Genomic DNA, 21,237 nt, shown 5'->3' with positions numbered 1-21,237 from the left:
ACATATAGTACATCGAGTTTTGTTTTAATTTCCCGAGCTCATCATTTTACGAAATACCACGAGATAGAAGGACTTACCACAGCCAGATTTTACTTATCAACAGTGTTAACTGTTGGCACATGAAAAAGTAATTGTGCAGAATACCAAATCAGGGTTGTATGCCGGATGGTGAAGAAGTTCGAATTCAGTTCGTTTATTTTTAAATTGGTCTGACGTCGAATTGTGCCTTGCTGTCGTACTGCTTACGAAAACTTGGTATTTTTTGATTAAATGATCTGATTAGTAAAAGATTTCCGAATAAAGCTTGACCCGAGAAGCAACTCAATCCTCCCACCTGACCGTTTTGGCAATCCCTCTTGCCTATTGATTGGAATACCTTTTGAGTTCCAGGGCGGTTAAAATGCTGTACATCTACTTTCCATCTATCTAGGAAATAAATTTATATTATAAAATTTCAATTAGTTGGATATTCCAATGTGTCGTGAGACCTCTTGATGTGATAATTCGTGAGGGTTTCTTCTGCTACAACAAAACAATCCGATGATAGGAGCATGGGAAACGTCAAATTCACCTACCAGTTTCCTAGTATTGCTTCAAGTTACAATAACCATGGATGCTCTAAAAACACCACTGTCAATAATGTGTAGAGATTAGTGACCGTTAATCGATAGTTATTCAGATATCGTGAGATGCGGTCGGGTGTGATGTAGGTTTCAGAAAAACATTTTCTTTATCGTGCCAACGTTTCGATCTTGTATTGAGATCATCTTCAGGGCTCAAAGTGTTTGTCTTCTGTGTAATTGTGCCATCCTTTCGTGTCTTGTTGAGAGTGCCCTACTGTCAATAATCTTGAATTTTCGAGGTTTATATATTGCTGTTTGCCAAAGAAGTAGATTTTTGGTCTTATGTGCACTGTCAAGTTGACATAGAGTTCCAAATCTATCGCTCGAGTACTAGGAATCAACTCATATTGAATCAATCCTTGAACTAGATGCAATATATTTTTGGATGCTCCACTTTACCGCCCCGTCGTCTTGGAGCTCCCATGTCGAAGCAGATATGTTTGTGGCCTTCTCCAAACCCCTCTGTCAACAGCCTAGGCAAGCTCTAATTTACTTGATTTTTAATGTTGATGTCCTACCAAATTGTTGGTGGTCAAAGGTTGACTGAAGTTCCGAATAGCTCGCTGAGTATCAGGAACCAATTGAAATTAAATCAATCCTTCGCCAGACACAACATGACCTTTTCGTTGACCCTTTTCACTTTTCAGGAACAATCCGATGCTCATCAGTGTTAGATTTGCTAGCTAGCTAGCTGAGGCGATAACGATTACTTTACGAACGTAAAAGATGATTCCGCAGATTTTAATAAACGTCTAAATGACTTCACAATGCCTGTTTACCGTAGTGTGAACTTATGAACTACAGTGGTAGATTCCGGAGACTTGATTTTAAATTGCTAAACAGTTTGCCTGACCTATCTTTACATTCATTGTTAGACCGGCACCACACTAGACGGAATGCGACGGGAGTTTACGTGACGGAAATTTCGCGACGAAAAATCCGCCCAACCCGAGAACAAGCCGGAATACAGCGGAAATGAACGGAATGACTGCAACGACTGTTTGGATATGCAGTTGATAACGTGACTCAGTTGATCGTGGACAATACAATGAAACCACTTTTCGTATTGTGTATTTACAAGGCAATGGAGAAGCAGCAGAGAAAGAGAGAACATTGTATTCAACCATTGAATATGAAAAGGGTCAATTCCAATTCTATGGGATGACTGTAACTTCATTTGACGAGCGTCTTTAAAATTACACAGACAGAGCCTGTTCTGAACTTCCACAATAAATTGGTCCAAGTACAACCTAGTTCAGCTTCACTTGCAGTTTGTCTGTCCGACTTTCTACCTCTTCCATTCTACACTTGCCCGTCGTCAGTGTGGCGCACCCCACTTTGCACTGCTTTGATCTGTTTAGACGAACATTCCGTGATTCCGTCGACGGACGTTGGTACACCAACGGAGCTCGACGGAGACGTTACGACGGAGATTTCAGTTAAGGAATTTCCGTTCAGTCTGTCGCTGGGATGGTTGGGTGACAGGATTGACGTTTTCGTGTAGACTATGAGCAGGTCATCGTCGACAGTTTGAATGGATTGAGAGATAAACCAATCCTTGAAGAGATTCAGAAAGGCTTTCTTTTTCGGTGGTCCATTTTTTACTTAAATTTTCTTTACCAGTATATTCATTATGCCACTCGAGGGATCAGAGTCAAATGAATATTTTAACACTGAAACTTTTTTGTTCAAAAATGTCATATTCGAATGGATTAAATTTTGATCATTAAAAAAATCCTGTACAAAATCTCTATCCTCTCCTCTCCTTTCTATTCCCTCCAAACGTGTATTGTGTGACTGGACAACATTCGTTGTAGGATCCTTCAACCGGTATGGATTCTATCTAGGTTCCCCCTTCAAGGCGGGCTGCGTTGCGTGTGAAGTTATCTGTCTGTCGAGGACATCTGAATGTCGTGAGGTAGAAGTCGGATTCCGTGACTCGGCCCCATTCATCAACCTGCCCTTTCCTTACCATGGCACATTCCCCCCCACGTATCGCCCATTCAACCCTTTTCGATCCACGCCCATAATTGATCGAAAAATCTCGAATACTCGGTTCTCACGGGTACCGGCGAAAGTCTGACGGCGGCATGCAGGATGTTCATTTATGGGCTGAACTTTATTGAACTTCAGGCCGGAGAAATTTTCTCCAAGGTTGTTCGATCGGATGAAAGAGTTTGAAAACAGAGTATCAGACAATGGGTTTTTATTTTGAGATATAAAAAATAAACTACTGTTGTGTTCACATAATAAAAATGAGTTAAGTGAGGCTAGAGTCACCCTCTAGCCCCAGGTAAAGGACTGGGGATTATAATTTGCAAAGCAGTGGTTCTTACCTACTGCGTCAGTTGATCATGAAGCTTTAACTTTTAGATATTGTTTAATTAAAACTGTATTTGAACGGTACTACCTAAACGAATCTGCTATACAATGTTCTTGGTGTTAAGTTCTTGAATTACAGAATTATCAGAAAATTGCTCTCGATTACAATTAAAGCTGACAATGAGTCCATTAAAGTAGCCAAGCTCCACTTAAGGGGATGTGAAATACTCTAAACCTTTCTGAATAACTTAATAATAATATGTGTGGTGATTAGTGACCGTTAATCGATATTTATTTAGAAATCGTGAGATGCGGTCTGGTGTGATGTAGATTTCAGAAAAACATTTTCTTTATCGTGCCAACGTTTCGATCTTTATTGAGATCATCTTGAGTTGTTATATGTAAACAATGTTTGTAAATCCCAGGCCCTGAAGATGATCTCAATAAAGATCGAAACGTTGGCACAATAAAGAAAATGTTTTTCTGGAACCTACATCACACCAGACCGCATCTCACGATTTCTAAATAAATATTAATAGTAATAGTTGTACAATTGGAGACCTGAAACATGTGGATCCCGTAGCCACAGATTATTGCAGCTCCTACTCCGTGTTTTTGGATTCCGTATTTATCTGTGGTCAATGTAATTGGCTTGAGTTTAGCAAATTTGTGTTGTTTCTTTTGCTGAAGTGGTTAATGAGAGAAATAATCTGTGCTTTTTAATTATGCAAGGCTCGATGGGAGAAAATAGAACTTTTTATAAAAGTGTACACACATATTAGCAATATAAATTTGCCTCATATCTTAAAAACATGTCCATCTTGAAAAAAATGTCTACCAAGTGGGTGGGCAGTATAGCTTCCTCACATCATGCACATATATTAATCCGTTTATTATGAAATTCAAAGGGTCTAGAACCCAACCCGAACGAGGATTTTTCAAAATTTCATAAAAATTAGTCTCAAGGTTCTGGAGTTTTGCAAGTTATATGGAATTGACTACAGACAGATAGGCATAGAACCAAATAGGTTCGCAAAATGCCGCATACAAAGCTTCCCTACCTTCAGTAATTAGGCAGTAAAAGTGCAAACGTATTGCCAAAAACTCCAAAATGACTTAAATTTGTGCAAAAAGTTCTATTGAAAGTACAATTAGGTGATTATTTATTGTCAAATCCACAGTACCACTTTAAACGGTTTTTATTAACCATACCTTTGGAACTTTGCTAGATTTATCTTTTTTAATACTTCAAAATCCATTTTTTCTCTTTGCAGGCATATAGATGTAGTTTCAAGAAATTCTTCATCTTCAACTGGTGAAAAATTCAGTCATCATTCACACTACCCCCTTGATAAATATTTGGTAAAATGAAGCTTGAATTTTAACTTGAACATCATTTAGATTGATTTGTATTTTTTAGTCTAAAGATGTACTAGCAGATTTACCACAAATCAATGACTTAGCATTAGGTGAAAACAGAACCAAACAACATGAACTTTTTGGTACGCTAAGCATATTGACAAAAGAGCTTGAGAGGCTGAAAGGACCTGTTCTGAGGCGCTCAGTGTCAGACATCACGACAAATTCAATTGGGGACAGGTATAATGCCTAAAATACCAAATATTTATTTATTTTTATTTTTGCACGGTTTAAGAAAGATTTTTGTTGATTTTAGTGAAAGTTGTTATACTGAAGAACTTGTGGAAACACAGTTTCGTAAGGCAACTTATGCTTTTCGCAAGGTAACTTTTAAAATTCCATAAATGTATGTTCTTTCATTATTATTAATATTACGAATTCCTTACAGAAAAATCCTCATGATGTTCATAGGAAAAAGTCACATTTTACTATTGTCAATCAGCATAGTGACAGAACTACAAAGGTACATTTAAGCAAAGAAAATGACAATTTTAGAAGTCCATATCAACGAGAGGCCATGCTGACTGGATACAGCTCTCCCAGCCCTCCATTGCTGAGGTCTGCAGAAATGCCTAGCACTTCTTACCAAAACTTCGATATGAGAACTCAGACTTACGAAAGGCCTCAACAATACACACCGAGGTACGATGAAAAAGATTACAACAGAGATAGCCGCCAGTACAGGACATGCCGTTCTCCTGTGTCTCCAGTCCCGATGACACCGGGCTATGACAATTACTACTCGACTACGGCTCAACCAGGTACAGCGACTTCTCAAGCTCACAATTATCCAATGTGGAGTGCCAATTCGAATGGCTACCCAGTGTCACAAGAAAACTCAGTTGCCACTCCATATCGGCCTGACTCTTACAATAGGCACAGAATGCATAGACACACCCCTCATGAAGCAGGATATCATGAAAATGTGCCAAGAATCAGATCACCCGCTGTGAGGCAGGAACCGCAAAGGCAGTCTCCTAGGGCAAATTTGAGTTTTAAGACAGAGCAGATATTGATACCCCCTGTTCCTTGTGGAAAGATGACAAGTCAGATGTTTAACGAGTTAAGAACTCCTTCGAACAACATGCATTCCCAGTTGAACAGCAAACCAGTTCAAGATGTCTGTGTAAACACAGATTTTATTAATAGCTCTGTGTACAGTTTTAAGTCAAAATTTGACATCGTTGAGAAGGAAGAAGTCAAACCAAGTAATAAAACATTCGGCGTTCAGCAACTGCCAAAATTAAGCATTAGGCCTCAACTTGTTACTCAAGTCGGGCCAAATGTGAACATCTGGCCTCATAGAGTTAGTAAAAGTAAAAACAATGTCGGTGTTTTTGAACTGGTTCATCCTCCTGCTTCCCAAGAACAAAAATCTGAAGACAAAACAAACAAAATACAGAATTTCCAACCAAAAACTGTACCTAATTGCCCAAGAACGAATAAAAAAAGAGACATACTGACGGAGGAAAAACCAGAAGAATCCACGCCAAAACAGAAGGATGAGCCAAAGTTGTTGAGAGTCGCAGAACAGTTTTGTAACACTCTCAGCGTGAAGAAACAGCAAGAATTTGTTGAACTTAAAACCTCTATGCAAAATTTATTGGCCTGTGTGAACGATTTGTATGAAAATCAGCTCTATACAATGGAAGAACTTCAGAAAGCATCTTTAGGTTCCAACCACAACTCAGAAGATTTGCCCCGAAGGATGAACATGGTAGCAGATCTTCTCGAAGACGAAATTGGCAAGTTCGGCACCCAGAACAAGGACCATTACGAGCGATTGGGGAGAGTTATGAATGTTTTGGTTGATGATATTCAAACGACCCTGAACGCTGTGGATGGCCAAAGAAACATAATCAGGTCTCAACAGACTGATTCAAAAGAAATTCCAAAAACAAGTAAACCACTTACTTGAACCTAATAATATCTTTTTCAAAAACAAATCTTTATTGTCTATTTAATTTAATTGCATTTCTTCTAAGGTGCTAATACAGGGAGGACACAATTACGAAGAGGATCTTCACAAGCAGGACTTACAACTTTCAATGAAGAAGAAAAACGTAATTTCTCATTCTCCTGTTTGTTCGCCAGTAATAAATATTCACCTTTAAAAAAAATCAGATTACAACATTCAGCAGTACAGTGTGATTTGGCCATTATTATAAATAAACATGCCGGATTTAGAAAATTTGTTGAAAACTACTCCTTTCTAGCATATTGTATACAGAGCATAAACATTATTTATCAGTAATGTAAAGCATAGTTGAATTATTAAGGAAAAGTTTAACAATGCAATTCAACAAATTACTACACTGTAATTAGTTTTCCAGGGTCTATCAGAATTAATTTAGTGTAATGAAATAGTATAACACTTATGTTTTGTCTGTGTACTACGCGTGCATTTTGTGTATTATTTTGATGTATCTTTTTAAAGTACAGACTAATATATCTACAGTTATTCAGTATGGTTTTTAATAATTTAGTTACTTTATTAGGGACGCTGAGAAGTTACGAAGGTGATTTAAAAAGCAATGACTACAAGACCCAAAAGAACCTGGAGCTTCGTCTTTCCCGCATTGAAAAGTTGTTTGAAATCAACAAAAGTCTAAAGGAAATTATTGCAGAGACATCGCCTGATACTACTGAAACATATGACTCAACGCCTCAAGAGGATACAACGTCCTATGACTTAGATGCAAGCAAAAGTGAGCTAAGCATGGACAAATCTTTCTCTGAAAAGCTTGTCGAAGAAAAACTGAATGAAACATTTATGTAATTATAAATTTTACTAGTGCACAAACGCTTTCTTTTTCTTTGTATCAGTAGAATGTTTAACTTGCACGATGAATATAGTAAATGAGTTTGTCATTATTATTTAGAGTATTCAAGAAGTCAAGATATTAGGATTTTTTATTTTTTCTCATTTATTTATTTTTTTTTTTTTTTCTGAGAGTGACTTTTTTGTTTTAAATGCAATTTTCTGCTAATGTACATATTTGGTATGTAACGTGCATGATTTTATGATGCTTTAAGTGCACATCATTTTTCTTCTCTATTGATTTCAGTGTTGACGAGGAAAACAAGAAAGTTGGTACAGGAGACCCTGATGAAGAATACTTAAAAGAGCTAAAAACAGTGAGTATCTATTAAAATCTCTTCCCATATCATCATGCATTTGCACAACCACATAATTATAAGTTCATCAATAAACTTTTTACAACCTGTGGCAATGATTGTTAGTTATTACAATACACTATGAACAATTATTAGTTATTCTAATATCTGCTGGATATGAATGTATGCACGTATATACATATGCTAATATTTTATGCTTGTTAGATGTACCTGTAAATTGACTGTCTCCAATCGTCAATTATTGTGTGGAGATGAAATTCACCATTCTCACTGGTTTGGTCTGTCATTTTTTTAATTTTTTTATGAGTTCTTCAGTACTTTGTATTATTTTGGCAATTGCAAAAAATTGAGAACAGCACAGGATGTCAAGACTTGTTCGAACTATTTTTTTTAAAAACATCTTCAAGAAGAGGCCTAAAAATAAAAAATATAAATAAATAAACAGTAATTTTTTTAACAATAGTTTACATTCAAACAGTTACATATTTTTGCTTCCATATTTCCATGAAAATGTAAGTACAAGTTTTGTAAATGATGAAGAGTTGAGTTGTTAATAACAACATTATTATTTGAAGATTGTGAGATGCAGTCTGGTGTGACGTAGGTTTTAGAAAAACATTTTCTTTATCGTAATAAATATCGAACGTTGGCACGATAAAGAAAATGTTTTTCTAAAACCTATGTCACACCAGACCGCATCTCATGACCTTCAAATCATCATTAACTAACAGTCACTGCACACCATACATTTCTAAAATTATTTTGTAGAAATTGGCAAACAACTGTAACTTGTCTGTTTTTTAAGGGTGATGGAGGAATATCGAGTACTCCACCACTCCAATTGAGTGAATGATATGCAAATAGGAAAGAATGTATTTAAGTACGAATGAGAGTGCAAATGTATCTAGGAACGGCATGCATTGGGTGCTGATTTACCATTCCCAATTGACCGGTAGACTACAAGAAGTCAGTTATGTACATGTGTGTGTATATATGTACATGTGTAGATTTCAACTTATATAAAACCAAATGCAATGTTTTTTAATTAATATATTTGATACATATTATTAATAGTTATGTCTAATTTATTTTAACAATTTGCATCCTCTTAAAACAAGGATAAAATAACATAGTAAGAAAGTAAAATTTTTTTTCATACACCTTAATTTAACTAATGCAAATTTATAACATATTTTGATTACCTATTTTCAGAAAGCAGACAACATTTTAGATGTCTTTTTGAAAAAACCCAAAGGAATAAAGTTAGAAAGAGAACTGCACGATAATCAGAGACAGATATTTACGCTGCCAAGCGTTCCACAGGGTTTGTCAATTTTGTTTTTATATTTTTACACAAAGGCTTTTTATATGAAATAAAAGTGTTTTTTTCTTTTATTAGCTTTGCCGATCTCACCAAAACAGCCAAATAAAGACATCTTCAAAGAAATTGAAAGGTTGACTGTAGAATTAAGTCTGTGTAATAAGCGTGATGTTCAGGTTGAGACTGACCCAAATGAATTATGTGCTATTGCATTGCAAAATGCTGAACTGAAAGATAAAATTGACTCTCCTAGTTTATTTGCTCTGACAAAACCAAAAGAAACTCAGACTGATCCTATTATTGATTTGATTACTGAACAAACTTCTGTATTTCCTGAGCAACCTGTTACTGGGTCATCTTGTGTAAAAGAGATGGTTGAGCCTGTGGTGAAACAATCCGTCCAGGCTGTAATTGAGCCAGAACCATCCACTTCGGCTCAAAACCCAGCAAAAATTGTTGCATTGTTGCAAAAACTTCCTGAATTTTTACAATCAACAGCTCAAGCTGATGCAGCAAGGACTTGCCAGAGTTTACCTGAATTTCCTTTAGCGATAAGACCATTTTTGAAAGAAGAAGAAACTCATTCTCTTCCTCCTTCGAGGCTTTCTCCATCACCTCCACCATTAATACCCGAAATGCAAATCATAAAGCAATCTGAAGAAGCAGCAGACCTGTTAAACAGCACAGTTCAACCAAGCGCCCTGCAAAAATTAGAATGCATGCCTCCTCAGAGTATTTCAAATGTTGATAAGTCTATGCCATTTTTGAGGTTCTCAAATCCCCAGACAAATTCTCTGCTTGAAGTCAGGTTTCCTGAGGAGCATAAAAAATTCACCAGCTCATTTATTCTTCAGTCGAATTCACAAGGAGACGATATAAAGCTTAGCTATAATAGAGAGGATCATGAATTAGAAAACCAGAATAATTTAAAACCAATTGAGTATGAAGTAAAAAAGGAAGAGCTAAAAGAAGACATATTTCCACAGGTAGTTTGCCAAACTGATGATTTGTCAAAACTTGATGAAAACATGCAAGTAACTGGTAGTGTCAATGCTGAGAAAATTGAATTGAAACCTTGTAGTTCCATAAGTGTTGTTACAATTCCAACAAGTGATGATTCATCAAAAATGAGCAAAAAATTTACTGATGAACCGACTGAAAAAGCATCCCAGGGTGTCCATGAAGCAAGACAAGTACATGACGAAGCTTCTGAGGCTATATACCGTGAAATGGGAAGTGAACAACTACTGGACAGTTTATCATCAAATTTATTGAAACTTTTAGAAGTTAGAATCAATGAAGTTGTATCCATGCACTCAGAAAGCACAAAAGTGACTTCGAGTAAAAAGAAAAGTTCACAAACAGATTTTCGTGATTTAGATGAATTGTCTCTTAGTGAGTTGGAAAAACTTCAACATTTAGAAACAAATACAACACGCAAAATTATCAAACCTGCAATATCTTCTCAAAGTGATACTGATTCAGCAAAGACTGAACCGAGCCCAAGATTACTACCCATACCTCCAATATCTGTACCTTATAAAGTAGTAAAAAATGCGATAATCCAAGTAGACACGTACACTGACAAAAACCCAGAAGAGAAACAAAAATTCACATTTCCAAGATTTTTAAGGCCTTGTCCAAGTTTCTGCAACGAAGCAGAAGATATTCAGAGCATAAAGAAAAAAGTAAGAAAGGACCTTTTAGGAGAGACAATAACAAAAGTGCGTAGTTTAGATTCGGTGAAAGATCATCCCATGACCACTTCTCCCCTGATGTCAAGACTGCAAAAGAAACCACCTCCTCTGCATTTAAAACTGGGAACAAGTGGCGAATCTATACAAATTGAATATTGGGATTCGGTAAGTGAAAGTTTATACTGCTGGAAAGTATTAATTTTGTTTATTTTACTCATTAGTCATACGTCTCGTATGAATGTAGAATTCAGTGGTTAAAAACCATTTATGAGTTCCTGACAAGTTACAATACACCGTTGAGTTCATAAAATAAATTTGTTATAAAAAAAAAGAAGTAATTCCTGTCATGCACGAGGGCTCCAATTACCTATTTTACATTTTGTGAGTGAGGGGTCAGATTTATTTACAACTTTTTTAAAAAAATAATTCTCATATAAAATTCTAAGGGCAAAACCAGGGTATGAACCTAGAATCACAAGCATGACAAATCTAAGAATTAGACACCATAATGATTTAGCCACCTTATTAATTAATTTCTTTTCAAATCCTGTATGAAGATTTTATAGATAGTTTCTGTCCAGTGAATTTTATATTGCCCATTTCCTTTATCTTCAAAGAAAAAATGTTTTGGATAATGTGTATTTCTTTTTAAAAGAAAAGTTTTTGGTTTTGTTAGCATCCTTTTATTTCAAGGGGTTTGTTCATTTATCACCACGATTCCTATACCCTGAAATCAGTGGAATGTAACTGTTTTGCATTCCCACTGGTCATTTCTCATCAACCTGGTCCACCATATTGATTAGATATGTCAAAACTACAGATTCTGATATCCTGCAGATTTCATCAGGAAATCTCACAATATTTGGTTTGCTTTGCTAAGCAGCAATGACTACTCAAACTCCTCATCCTCCTTTTCTTGTGAGGCATACCTTTCCATCTTTTGTTGCCAAGGTGTTAAGCTATCCTCTTAAAGTGGTCCAAACATCTCTACTTTCTAGTTTCACTGCTTATTCAAAGTCATGTTTATAGAACAAATATCACTAAAACACATATATTTGTGCTGTTGTTTCAATTTAATTTTGTACTAACATCAGAATATTATGAATTACAACAATTTTCACCTATAGTATAAATGGTTATTTTCAAAAATATTCAACTGTTGATTCTGTTTAATTATTGTTTTGTTCAATTTCGTTTTTGTCGGTTTTATCTGTTTGCTTAATTTTTAATTCAAAATATTTAACTTGATGTTTGAATAATTGTTAGCTTCAAAGCCCATTTTACACACAAAAATAGATAATTGACTAAATGTTGTTTTATCTTCGTAAGTTGAAATGTATTACTTCCAGGATCAAATGTCTGAAGGCGAGATTGGCTATATTTTCACATCAAACTCATACAGCAGTGGTGAGATAAAGCCGAGGCCACTTAAACCGAAAGATCAAAATGAAGAAAAGTCCAGCCGAGCAAGTTGTTCCTTTTTGACAGATGAAGAATTCATAGCTGGACTCAGACAATTTCAAGATGAAAACCTCCCTGACCAGACTTCTCCAGTAGAAAGTGAAAATTCCAAAGAGAGTAAGTTTCAGTTACATTAGAGAAAATTCAAATTAAAACTGAACTTTATTCATAGGCTCGGTATATAACGAATCAGAAACAACACCAGAAACGACGACTAGTGAGACACCTTCTACAAGTGATACATCAGATAGTGAATATAATTGACTAGCTTTTAATCAATATTTTATACATTTAGTTTTAAATGTGTTCTGTACAATAAATAAAATATTTCTTATGTTTTTTTAACCTTCAGCCTTTCTTTAATTTTTTAAACAAAAATAACATTAACTATGTAGAAATGTTCTACATAAAAATAAGTACATTTAGTTAACAAAGAAATTGTTTGAACAAGAAGACAACTTTTTTTAATATTCAATGTCTGCATGAAATATCCCTTGTCCTCACAAGAAAATATATTTCATTGAAAAAAATTTGTGCCTTGGCCCAGTGCAGAAAGAACCTTAGACTAAAGTTATTATCATTATTGTTATTATTATTTTTTAATAAATCAAAATTGGACTGTTTGAGTTGGTTCCGCATTTGACATTAGACATGAGCATTCAGGTCTCAACATTAATGCCATGACTGATAAATGCCCACAATTGACTCAGAAATTATGAACATAGGATTTGAACTTCTATAAACAGATTTCAGATTGCCTCTTTGTAGGAAACATCGATGGTTGAGTGCTGAATAAATATTTATTCACTGGACAACTAAGGAATTTTCATTAACAGAAGAATGAAAAATTGCTCTTAAAAAGTAGCATAAACTAATATAAAAATATTAAATTACTAAATATAAATCATACAACTTCCAAAAGAGTTTTAATAAAGTGAAATGAATTTATGGAGTTTTCAAAGCAGATACCATTATAGTTAAGATAAATGGGCTAGTTTCTGCATTATTTCAAAAATATTAACTCAATCTTCAAGTCAGTTGACAAAAACATATTTGAACAGTAATAGGCAACAAATTTGAAATGTTAATAAATACAGAAAAGCTTACAAAATTTTACAAATTACAAAACCCAAATGGTTACTTTACAAAACCCAAAGAAATAGGGTGTAAACACAAAACTGAAATGCCAATAAAGCCCAGAAAAGTGAATACCACAAACTATACCAAAAATTAAATTCTTAGAACTTGCAAACAGATAGGTATATGTACAAACAATAATAAAATTAACTGGCATGGGATAACAGTTATACATATTTAGTCAGCTTTAGTGCTGAATTGTCAACTTGGAGGAGAGAAAGAGTGTTGCTGCTCCATACATAATTTAGAATAAGTCATGAACAACAACAACCCCCCACAGTTTTAACCTAACATGCTCACTCTCTCACTCTAAATACATTTTTTCTTATTTATACATGTATGCCCTTTTACTCAAATTCGGTGATGGAATGCTAGGTATTCATCACTCTTTGCCCATTTAAACAACTATACATACAATACCTAGTCTAATTGAGGGTCAATGAGCACCTGACTTATTCCGCCAGTGACGCTATTGTACTACATACACATTTATGCATACATTCTTACGAAACAGTTAAAATATCTAACTCCACTCTTAGTATATATACAATATATTAGCTGCAATAAATAAAAGATCTATATTAGAATTACCCGTTTCCTCTGAAATCAGAATAGCAGCCTCACAGATCGGCTTGACACAATTCTCATATTGAGAGGAATTCCTACTCACTCTCTATATGGAGCCAATATAGGGAATAAATTATTTTGGACACATTGAGCAATGTTTCTCTACATGTTGGACACATTCGTGGGCTTTGGACAAAAATAACAATTCAACGAAATAAAATTTTACAGGAGAGACAAATGGAAGTCTACTTTTTTTGATATGCATTAAGTACATGCTGTTACAGTTGGCAATAAAAACTGTCATGATCCACAATATTGTCTGTTTCTCCAAGACTTAAGCGAAAACACAACACTTCAAAAATCCAGCTGTACTACCCGTTTATGAGTTGTGCCACTTTTCTTGCAAACTTTGGCTCTCAGTAATTTAAGTTAGTCTGTTTGCTCTAACGACAATGGTGGTCTATGAATGACTGTAAGGGTATTAATTTTTTTGTGATAGTAACAACATAAAAACCTAGCAAACAAGCATAAATATCCATGTAGTAAGTTTTACTAAGATTATTTTTGACCAAATGAGTTTTCCTCCTGGACTCAGGCCTAATTAGTTATTTCTAATACAAAATTAATTATTGAAATAAAGGTTAAAAATATTGTAATTAAAACATTAAAAAAATTGTTTAAACTATAAAATAATCTAAAAGTTGAAAGACAACATTGTTAAAAAATTGTGAAAAAAACAATATTATAATTAAGAATTTTATTAAAATAAAAGAAATGTATGATCAAGGTATGGTCTTGAAGAAAAAAGCAAATTCAGTTGTTACTGCCAAGCTTTCAACCTACTTTAAGGTCGACATCAGGGTCTATATTAATTTCACATTATAAAAAACGTTTGTGCAATTGATTTAACAATTGTTTTTCATAATGTGAAAATGTGACTATGGAACAGCATAAAATTCTTGACTAAACAAGAAAAAACACAACTTGAAATGTGCCACTTTTCCTGAAAAATACTGATGCTTTAAAGCTCGACACATACAAACAGGCATTTCAAAACATCAAAAATGCACTACCGATGGTAGGAGCGTAAGGGGGTGTAGGTGCTGCAAAGTGGAAAAAGGAAATATTCATTTTCACTAAATCCCTAGCAGGTAACTATATCGTCAAAATAATAGCCATAAATAAATCTCTCAACATTATCCATTCAGACAAGTAAATAATGGTTATTTGCTCTGACTCCATGAATGTCCTGCACACATTTAATCATCTTTTCAGCAATAACCCTATGGTACTGGATCTATAGTTCTCATTGAGACATCTTACGCAGCAAGGGAAAAGGTTTTTTTTCTGGAATCCTGGTCATTTGGGTATCCATGGCGCTGAGAGAGCAGGTAGGGCTGCCAAGGAGGTAGGTGGAGGTGAAAACGTTGTTGCGGAGGTAAGCAAGGATGACCTCCTTATGGCCTTTAGGGAGAAAATATATTTACAGTGGCAAAAAACCTGCCTTTCCTTTACAAACAACAAGGATTGCCCTTCATCGTTTAGGTTAAAGAGAAGGGAAGGAGTTGAGAATAGGACATTGCCAGACCATCAAGGGTCACTTCCTAACCAGTCCACCTACAGTTGTGTCATTTTTCCTGTAGCATAACACACCCGAATACCTAAAAAAACTAAATAATCCGATTTTTACATTTTTCAGCTTGTGTCGCTTTTCTTGTGGGTGTATGATATCCAATTCTAAGTGAGATTAGGTTAATCCTTTTTTTATTTTACAAATAATAATTGAATTTGTTATCATCATTTATTAAATATATTATAGGAATAAAAACTATAATATTATTTATTACCTTGTGATATGAAATAAAATTTCACCAAGTTGAGAGACGGCCAAAGACCATTCTTAAATGATTTTAACTAATAAGATTATCTTTTTTATAGATTATTATTTTAAAATGTTTATTTTGTGTTGTATATAATTAAGAAATGCATAAAAGCAGTTATTCATCATTCAAGTGGCAAAATGGAGGATAGATTAAGCCTGATGGAAAGGGAATTCCGCTGTATCGCTAGTGGCGACGCTAGACGTTCGTTCACTTCACTTCGATCGAAGCTCCCTTGAACTTGATAAAGAATCATCGATACTTCCAGTCAAATTAATAAAAAGGAAAATTCATATTCACATACAGAAAGCTGTAAGTATCAGTTTGGATAGGAAAAAAAACGGCGAGGAAGAGATCGATCTTCAGCCCGAACGGGAAAAAGTCGAAACTATCATACTGTCGGTGCCTCGGTGGGTCTCGCCGTCGCTAGCTGCGCGTTCGTCGAACCAAGCAGACCGCCGCACAAACTCTCGTCTCGTTCTGTCCGGCCGTCGAAAACGCCGGACTTGAATTGTTTTTCCCCGGCTGGAGCACGTTCATCGCAGCGAGGGAAGCCCAGAAGAAAAGGATGAACTGGAGGAAAATAGGTGAGTGGGTTTATTTAAGAGAATCGGTCGTCGGATTGCCGCCGCCTCGCCTGCTTCAATATAGTTAACCTTTCAGGGCAAACAAGCCGCTTCGGGTTCGTAGATGGAGTTCTTTTTATCTGGAAGACCGTCTTGTCATCCCGGTTTGGCTTATTCTCAGTCTCGCAGACCCCTTCCTTTGCTGAACTGTCTGTTTTCTTCAATTCCCCCAACGGATAAACAATTACGCCTCCGTCGGTCTTGCTTCAGTGAAGGCATCTCGCAAGAAACGCGTCGAGCCCGCTTCGGCATCGGCGTTTGTCTCACTGTCGTTCCTAGATAATTCATAACGATCCCTTGAATTTCTAAAAACTCACGACTCCTGCTCGAATTTCATATGTAATATATTATTTTCTGTTTTGGCATTGTTTAAAGCATTTGGTTGAAGAAATTCCGTTGTTCATTTAGACCAGTGGCCATAAAAAAGGTTGGTTTGTCCAGAGCGAAAGTAGCTAGGCTGGGTCGCTAACCCAGGGTAAACTTTTCCACGACAACACCATGCTCATCTGTCAATACTATTCTCTAGTTAAACTAATTAAATGCAAACATTTCAAAAAGTTCATTTTTGCATTAATTTTACCCATTAAAAAAATGATTAAGCAATTAACATTTTTAATTAATAAAAAAATGAAAGGGCTGCTCCTTTCTAAAGTGCTTTTACATAAATTTGTTTTCTTTGAAATCTGCTGTCCTTGACGACTTGCACACTCGACTCTTTTTACGATTGTAGATTATTCACAGAAAACCTGTGTCCTCACTTGATTAGAAATTTCACATTTTCGGTTTTGATATCATTTGTCATAAGCCGTGAATCGTTTTCATTTAAAAAACCACTTGTCATGATTCAAACTATCTTTCGTTAAAGTTTCAAGTTAACAGTTAAATGTGTGGTGATTAGTGACCGTTAATCGATATTTATTTAGAAATCGTGAGATGCGGTTTGGTAACAGTTAAATGTGTAGTATTTCGTGACCGTAATTAATGACTATTTGGAGAACGTGAGAGCATTCTGGTGTGATGTTGGTTTAGAAAAACCTTTATCATGCCAACATTTCGATCTTTATTGAGATCATCTTTGGGGCCTGGGATTTATAAACATTTGTAAATTATACAAATACATGTAAGATGTGAAAATGAGTTTTTACAATTACGTACACAATATAGAAATTTTAGGTTTAATCAAAGTATTTGTACTCGCTCAAAGCGTGTGTAGATGTGTCACGATTGTGTTTCCGTTGAGAGTATTAGTCAGATATTAATGAGAGATTGTTAGTCAGGTATTAATGATTTTTTCTTTTTGTTTATATAAGTTTGATTTTGAAGGGCACAGAAAACACACTTTGAGTAAGAACAAATATTTTGATTAAACCTAAAATTTCTATCTTGTGTATAAACTGTATATAATTGTATAAACTCATTTTCACATCTTACGTTTTTATAATGCCCTGAAGATGATCTCAATAATGATCGAAACGATGGTCTGGTAAGAAAATGTATTTCTAAACCTACATCGTACCAGACCGCATCTAAATAGTCATTAACAGTTAATTTGGAATTCGTATTTAAAGTTGAGTGTTGTAATGTAGGCGGCATTTGAGGTGAATGTGTATACACGGTGCCCTAGAGATAGTGCAAACCAAATTTTTTTTGGTGATAGTTCACCTCGTTAACAACAATTTTCAATGTTTAGTCCGTATGCCTATCTTCAGTCCCTGACGAGTTAAGATTTTCATTAGTTTTAAGCCATTTATGTTTTAGTGGTCAATTGACCAAGTTACTTTTTTCAATTAATTATTCTTTTTGTGTAAGGTCTTGGTTGAGATAAAAAAGTCACTGTCACGAGCAGGATTCGAACCCACGACCTTCGGCTAAATATGCCACTGCTCTACCACTTGAGCTATTGTGACAAATGTCACGATTTGGTCAATTGACCAATTCACTGACTTTTTTCATCTTAACCAAGACCTTACAAAAAAACAATAATTAATTGAAAGGTAGTTTTAACATCGAAACGTTACCTTACTTGAGGAAAAAAAAACACAAATATCTATCATCAGAGCTACCACAGTTTTGGATTCAGCATTACATTTCTTTTACACTATTTTCATCTGAAATAATTTTCAATTAAAAACTAAAAAAATGCTCCAATTTGAAAAATACCACAAAGTTTGGTTTTTAAGAAATAATATAAACTTAGAGATACCCTTATATTTAATCCTAGAGATTGTCAAACTTCACAAAAAGTTCATGATTTAATAAGCTTTGAAATGGTGTAAGAATGCCCATATTCCCGCCTGATTGTAGTAGACTTATTGCTTATCAATTATTGGAAAATGTACATGAGATCAACACTCACGGTTCAGGTGATGCTTCCGATTGTGAGGCAAAAGAAATAAGTGGGATTATATGAAAGATAATCCTTATACGCTTCAACTGTAGCTTACGGTTGAAATCTAATTCAATCAAATTGATTAATTTTTTGAGATTATACAGCCCGGAGGACTACATGTTGAGCTGGCTCCCTTTTTCAAAAATAAAAATTATTAAAATCAAATAAATTAAAAAAATAGATGAAAGAAAGGAATATGCTATGAACTGAAATAATGGTAAAATAAATAAAAAATAACGAGGGGCCGCAAAAAAAGGGGGGTTACTTATCTGGGGTATCATTACGAGTAGGCGATGGGGTGATGATGGAGTTCACACCCAAGTCCACCAGCTAAGATAATCCTTACAGGTTTCAACTATAGCTTACGATTGAAATTTAATTCAATTAAATTGATTAATTTTTTAGATTGTCTGGCCCGGAGGACCACATGTTGAGCTGACTCCTTTAAAAAAATAAATAAAAATAATGAGGGGTTGTAAAAAAAAGTGAAAAAGTGGTTTCAAGTAGGCAACGGAGTTTAGGCCTGAGTCCACCAGCTCCCGATCATAAAAGCCCATAGTTAAGTAAGCTGGGAGGAAGACGATTTTTACAGGATTAGGGAAGAAAATGTTTCCCGACCTGGACATTTTGAAAACAATTTGTAATGTCTAATGCTTTTAAATCCTTCAATAATTTTTCCAATTTGAGCATCTATTAAGGTTCTAAACTGAAAATTATTTCAGATGAAAGTAGTAGTGTTTTTCTCTAGTAAGGTCAACATTACATCATTACTTGATGTTGTGCTAATGTTTCAGTTATAAATCAATTTTGGATGTTTATTTAAATGTGTGTTGTTCTGTAACTAATCTGAATGTCCATAATTTATATTTACATATTTCTATTTATCTTTTTTTTAAATATTACTTTTTATGAGGTTACAAGATATTTCAGCTATGAGGTTATATGAAAATTGAAAAATGCCATCAGGTTTGAACTCAACTTGTTAGGCTGTTGGATTCAAACATGGGACCATTACCTTATAGTGATGTCAATGCCTAAACCACCAACCATGTAAATCAACACCCCTTTTTATTATTGCTATGATGAATTTAACTTGAACATTCCTGTCGCATATCATAATTTGATGATTGGTAGTACAAAGAAGTAAACTATTCTGAGTTTCATATTCTCAGTTTTACTAGCATTTGTGATGCAACCCATGAATAGTTTTTCTCCTTGAAAACGATACTTTCACCTGTAACTCATATCTCATAGAGTGTTTTCACCAGAATCTTTCATTGCCAAATAATTTGTTGGCTTGACTTTAAAGTTCAGGTATATAAAACTATACTAAAATGTGAATGGAGTGTATATTTTATTATATTGATTCATATACGTATTTAGTAGTCATAATTGACCATATTATTTACATTAAATATTTTTTTATCCAAGGTCTTGGTTGAGATGAAAAAGCAAATATCATGAGTGGAATTTGAACCCACGACCTTTGGCTCAATACACTGCTGCTCTAACCACAGCGTCATGATAGCTCAAGTGGTTAGAGCAGAGATGTATAGAGCCGAACGGGTTCTGGGTTCGAATCCCGTTCGTGACACTTGCTTTTTCATTTCACCCAAGACCTTAGATTAAAAGTGTATATTTTATTATTAAAAAATATTTAGCATTGTCATTAGTGTTTTAGTCACTTTTATATAATTTGTATGAACCAGATTTTTCTCCCTTCAGGTCAGATGACCGAATGGATATTCTCTTGGCTCATCAATGACCCTGTGGTTGTTGGTTTGATTCACACTGTTGCTCCTGGAACTTTTAACTTCCTGCTGTAAAAAAAGTTATTTTTGTAAGAATAATCAAATTTTGGCTAAGCAATAAACATGAACATAAAGCCATTAAAAAAACAGTTCAGGCTCCACAAAAACTTTACAATCTGGCAGACTGCCTTTCAAATAAATTTATTTGATGTTATTAAACAAGTCTCGAAGGTTGTTAAATAACATTAGCATACAGGCGGAATGTGCATATTTTATGTGTTATGAGGTTTGCAACAGCATAGGTTATATGAAACCTCGGGATCCCAGTGTTTTTAGAAAAAGCCCATTTGTAAGTTCTCTGCTTGATTAATAATTCTTTTAAAAAATTCCAAACAAATATTTTGATACTTTTTCAACCGTTACTTTTCTTCTCATCTTTTTTAATCAAATATGTTGTTCGATGATTGTGTCATAACTTGTAAATTTTTAAACTGATTGGAACTTTGCTTGGAATTTTGCTATATTGGGTCTGTCAATTCTCTTGCTTGTTTAGATGTCTCTCAAGCGTATTTAAGCATACCCCATCGTCTTCAGTGAGCAACTGAGGTTCAAACATGCAAAAATGTGTACATATGCCACCGATCAGTTTATGCTAGTTCCCTCGGACCAATCAACCACCACCAACTCATAAATATTTAATACACCCAGCACAAGTTAATTCATTGGCTGAAAACTTATAATTTATAGAAATTGAAGTATACAGTAGACTCATTGTTGCTTTCACTTATCTGCGGTTTCCCCCCTCCCACCCTAGTTTGTTTAGACGAGAGTGGGAACATGATGAGTCACAGAAAAACAACTGAGCACAATAAGTTGCAGTTCCGTCATACAGTTTCATAAGTTCGT

At 34.9% G+C, this 21,237-nt stretch overlaps 2 protein-coding genes across 4 annotated transcripts in view; one reads left to right on the top strand and one right to left on the bottom strand.

Annotated features, from left to right (window-relative positions):
* Positions 1–12,294, top strand: part of LOC106670168 — a 276,453-nt gene extending 264,159 nt beyond the window's left edge. For all 3 annotated transcript variants that reach the window (XM_014400255.2, XM_014400254.2, XM_014400253.2), the window contains 11 exons: positions 4,220–4,307; positions 4,366–4,544; positions 4,621–4,687; positions 4,753–6,265; positions 6,350–6,427; positions 6,863–7,139; positions 7,433–7,502; positions 8,715–8,826; positions 8,902–10,685; positions 11,870–12,098; positions 12,154–12,294. In XM_014400255.2, coding sequence (XP_014255741.1) covers positions 4,220–4,307; positions 4,366–4,544; positions 4,621–4,687; positions 4,753–6,265; positions 6,350–6,427; positions 6,863–7,139; positions 7,433–7,502; positions 8,715–8,826; positions 8,902–10,685; positions 11,870–12,098; positions 12,154–12,245 — 4,489 coding nt within the window. In that variant the 3' untranslated portion in view covers positions 12,246–12,294. The remainder of the gene's footprint in view (positions 1–4,219; positions 4,308–4,365; positions 4,545–4,620; positions 4,688–4,752; positions 6,266–6,349; positions 6,428–6,862; positions 7,140–7,432; positions 7,503–8,714; positions 8,827–8,901; positions 10,686–11,869; positions 12,099–12,153) is intronic.
* Positions 1–15,633, bottom strand: part of LOC106670171 — a 38,299-nt gene extending 22,666 nt beyond the window's left edge. Inside the window, exons 1-2 of the mRNA XM_014400257.2 lie at positions 15,533–15,633; positions 7,713–7,916 (exon numbers count right to left, since the gene is read on the bottom strand). The gene's annotated coding sequence lies outside the window, so the exon portion shown is untranslated. The remainder of the gene's footprint in view (positions 1–7,712; positions 7,917–15,532) is intronic.
* Between the last annotated feature and the right edge of the window lie 5,604 nt (positions 15,634–21,237).

This window comes from Cimex lectularius, unplaced genomic scaffold (assembly GCF_000648675.2).
Source record: "Cimex lectularius strain Harlan isolate CLEC.00 unplaced genomic scaffold, Clec_2.1 scaffold134, whole genome shotgun sequence".
Lineage (NCBI taxonomy): Eukaryota > Metazoa > Arthropoda > Insecta > Hemiptera > Cimicidae > Cimex > Cimex lectularius.
Note: the sequence above shows the minus strand (reverse complement) of the source record. Positions and strands in the feature narration are given on the sequence as shown.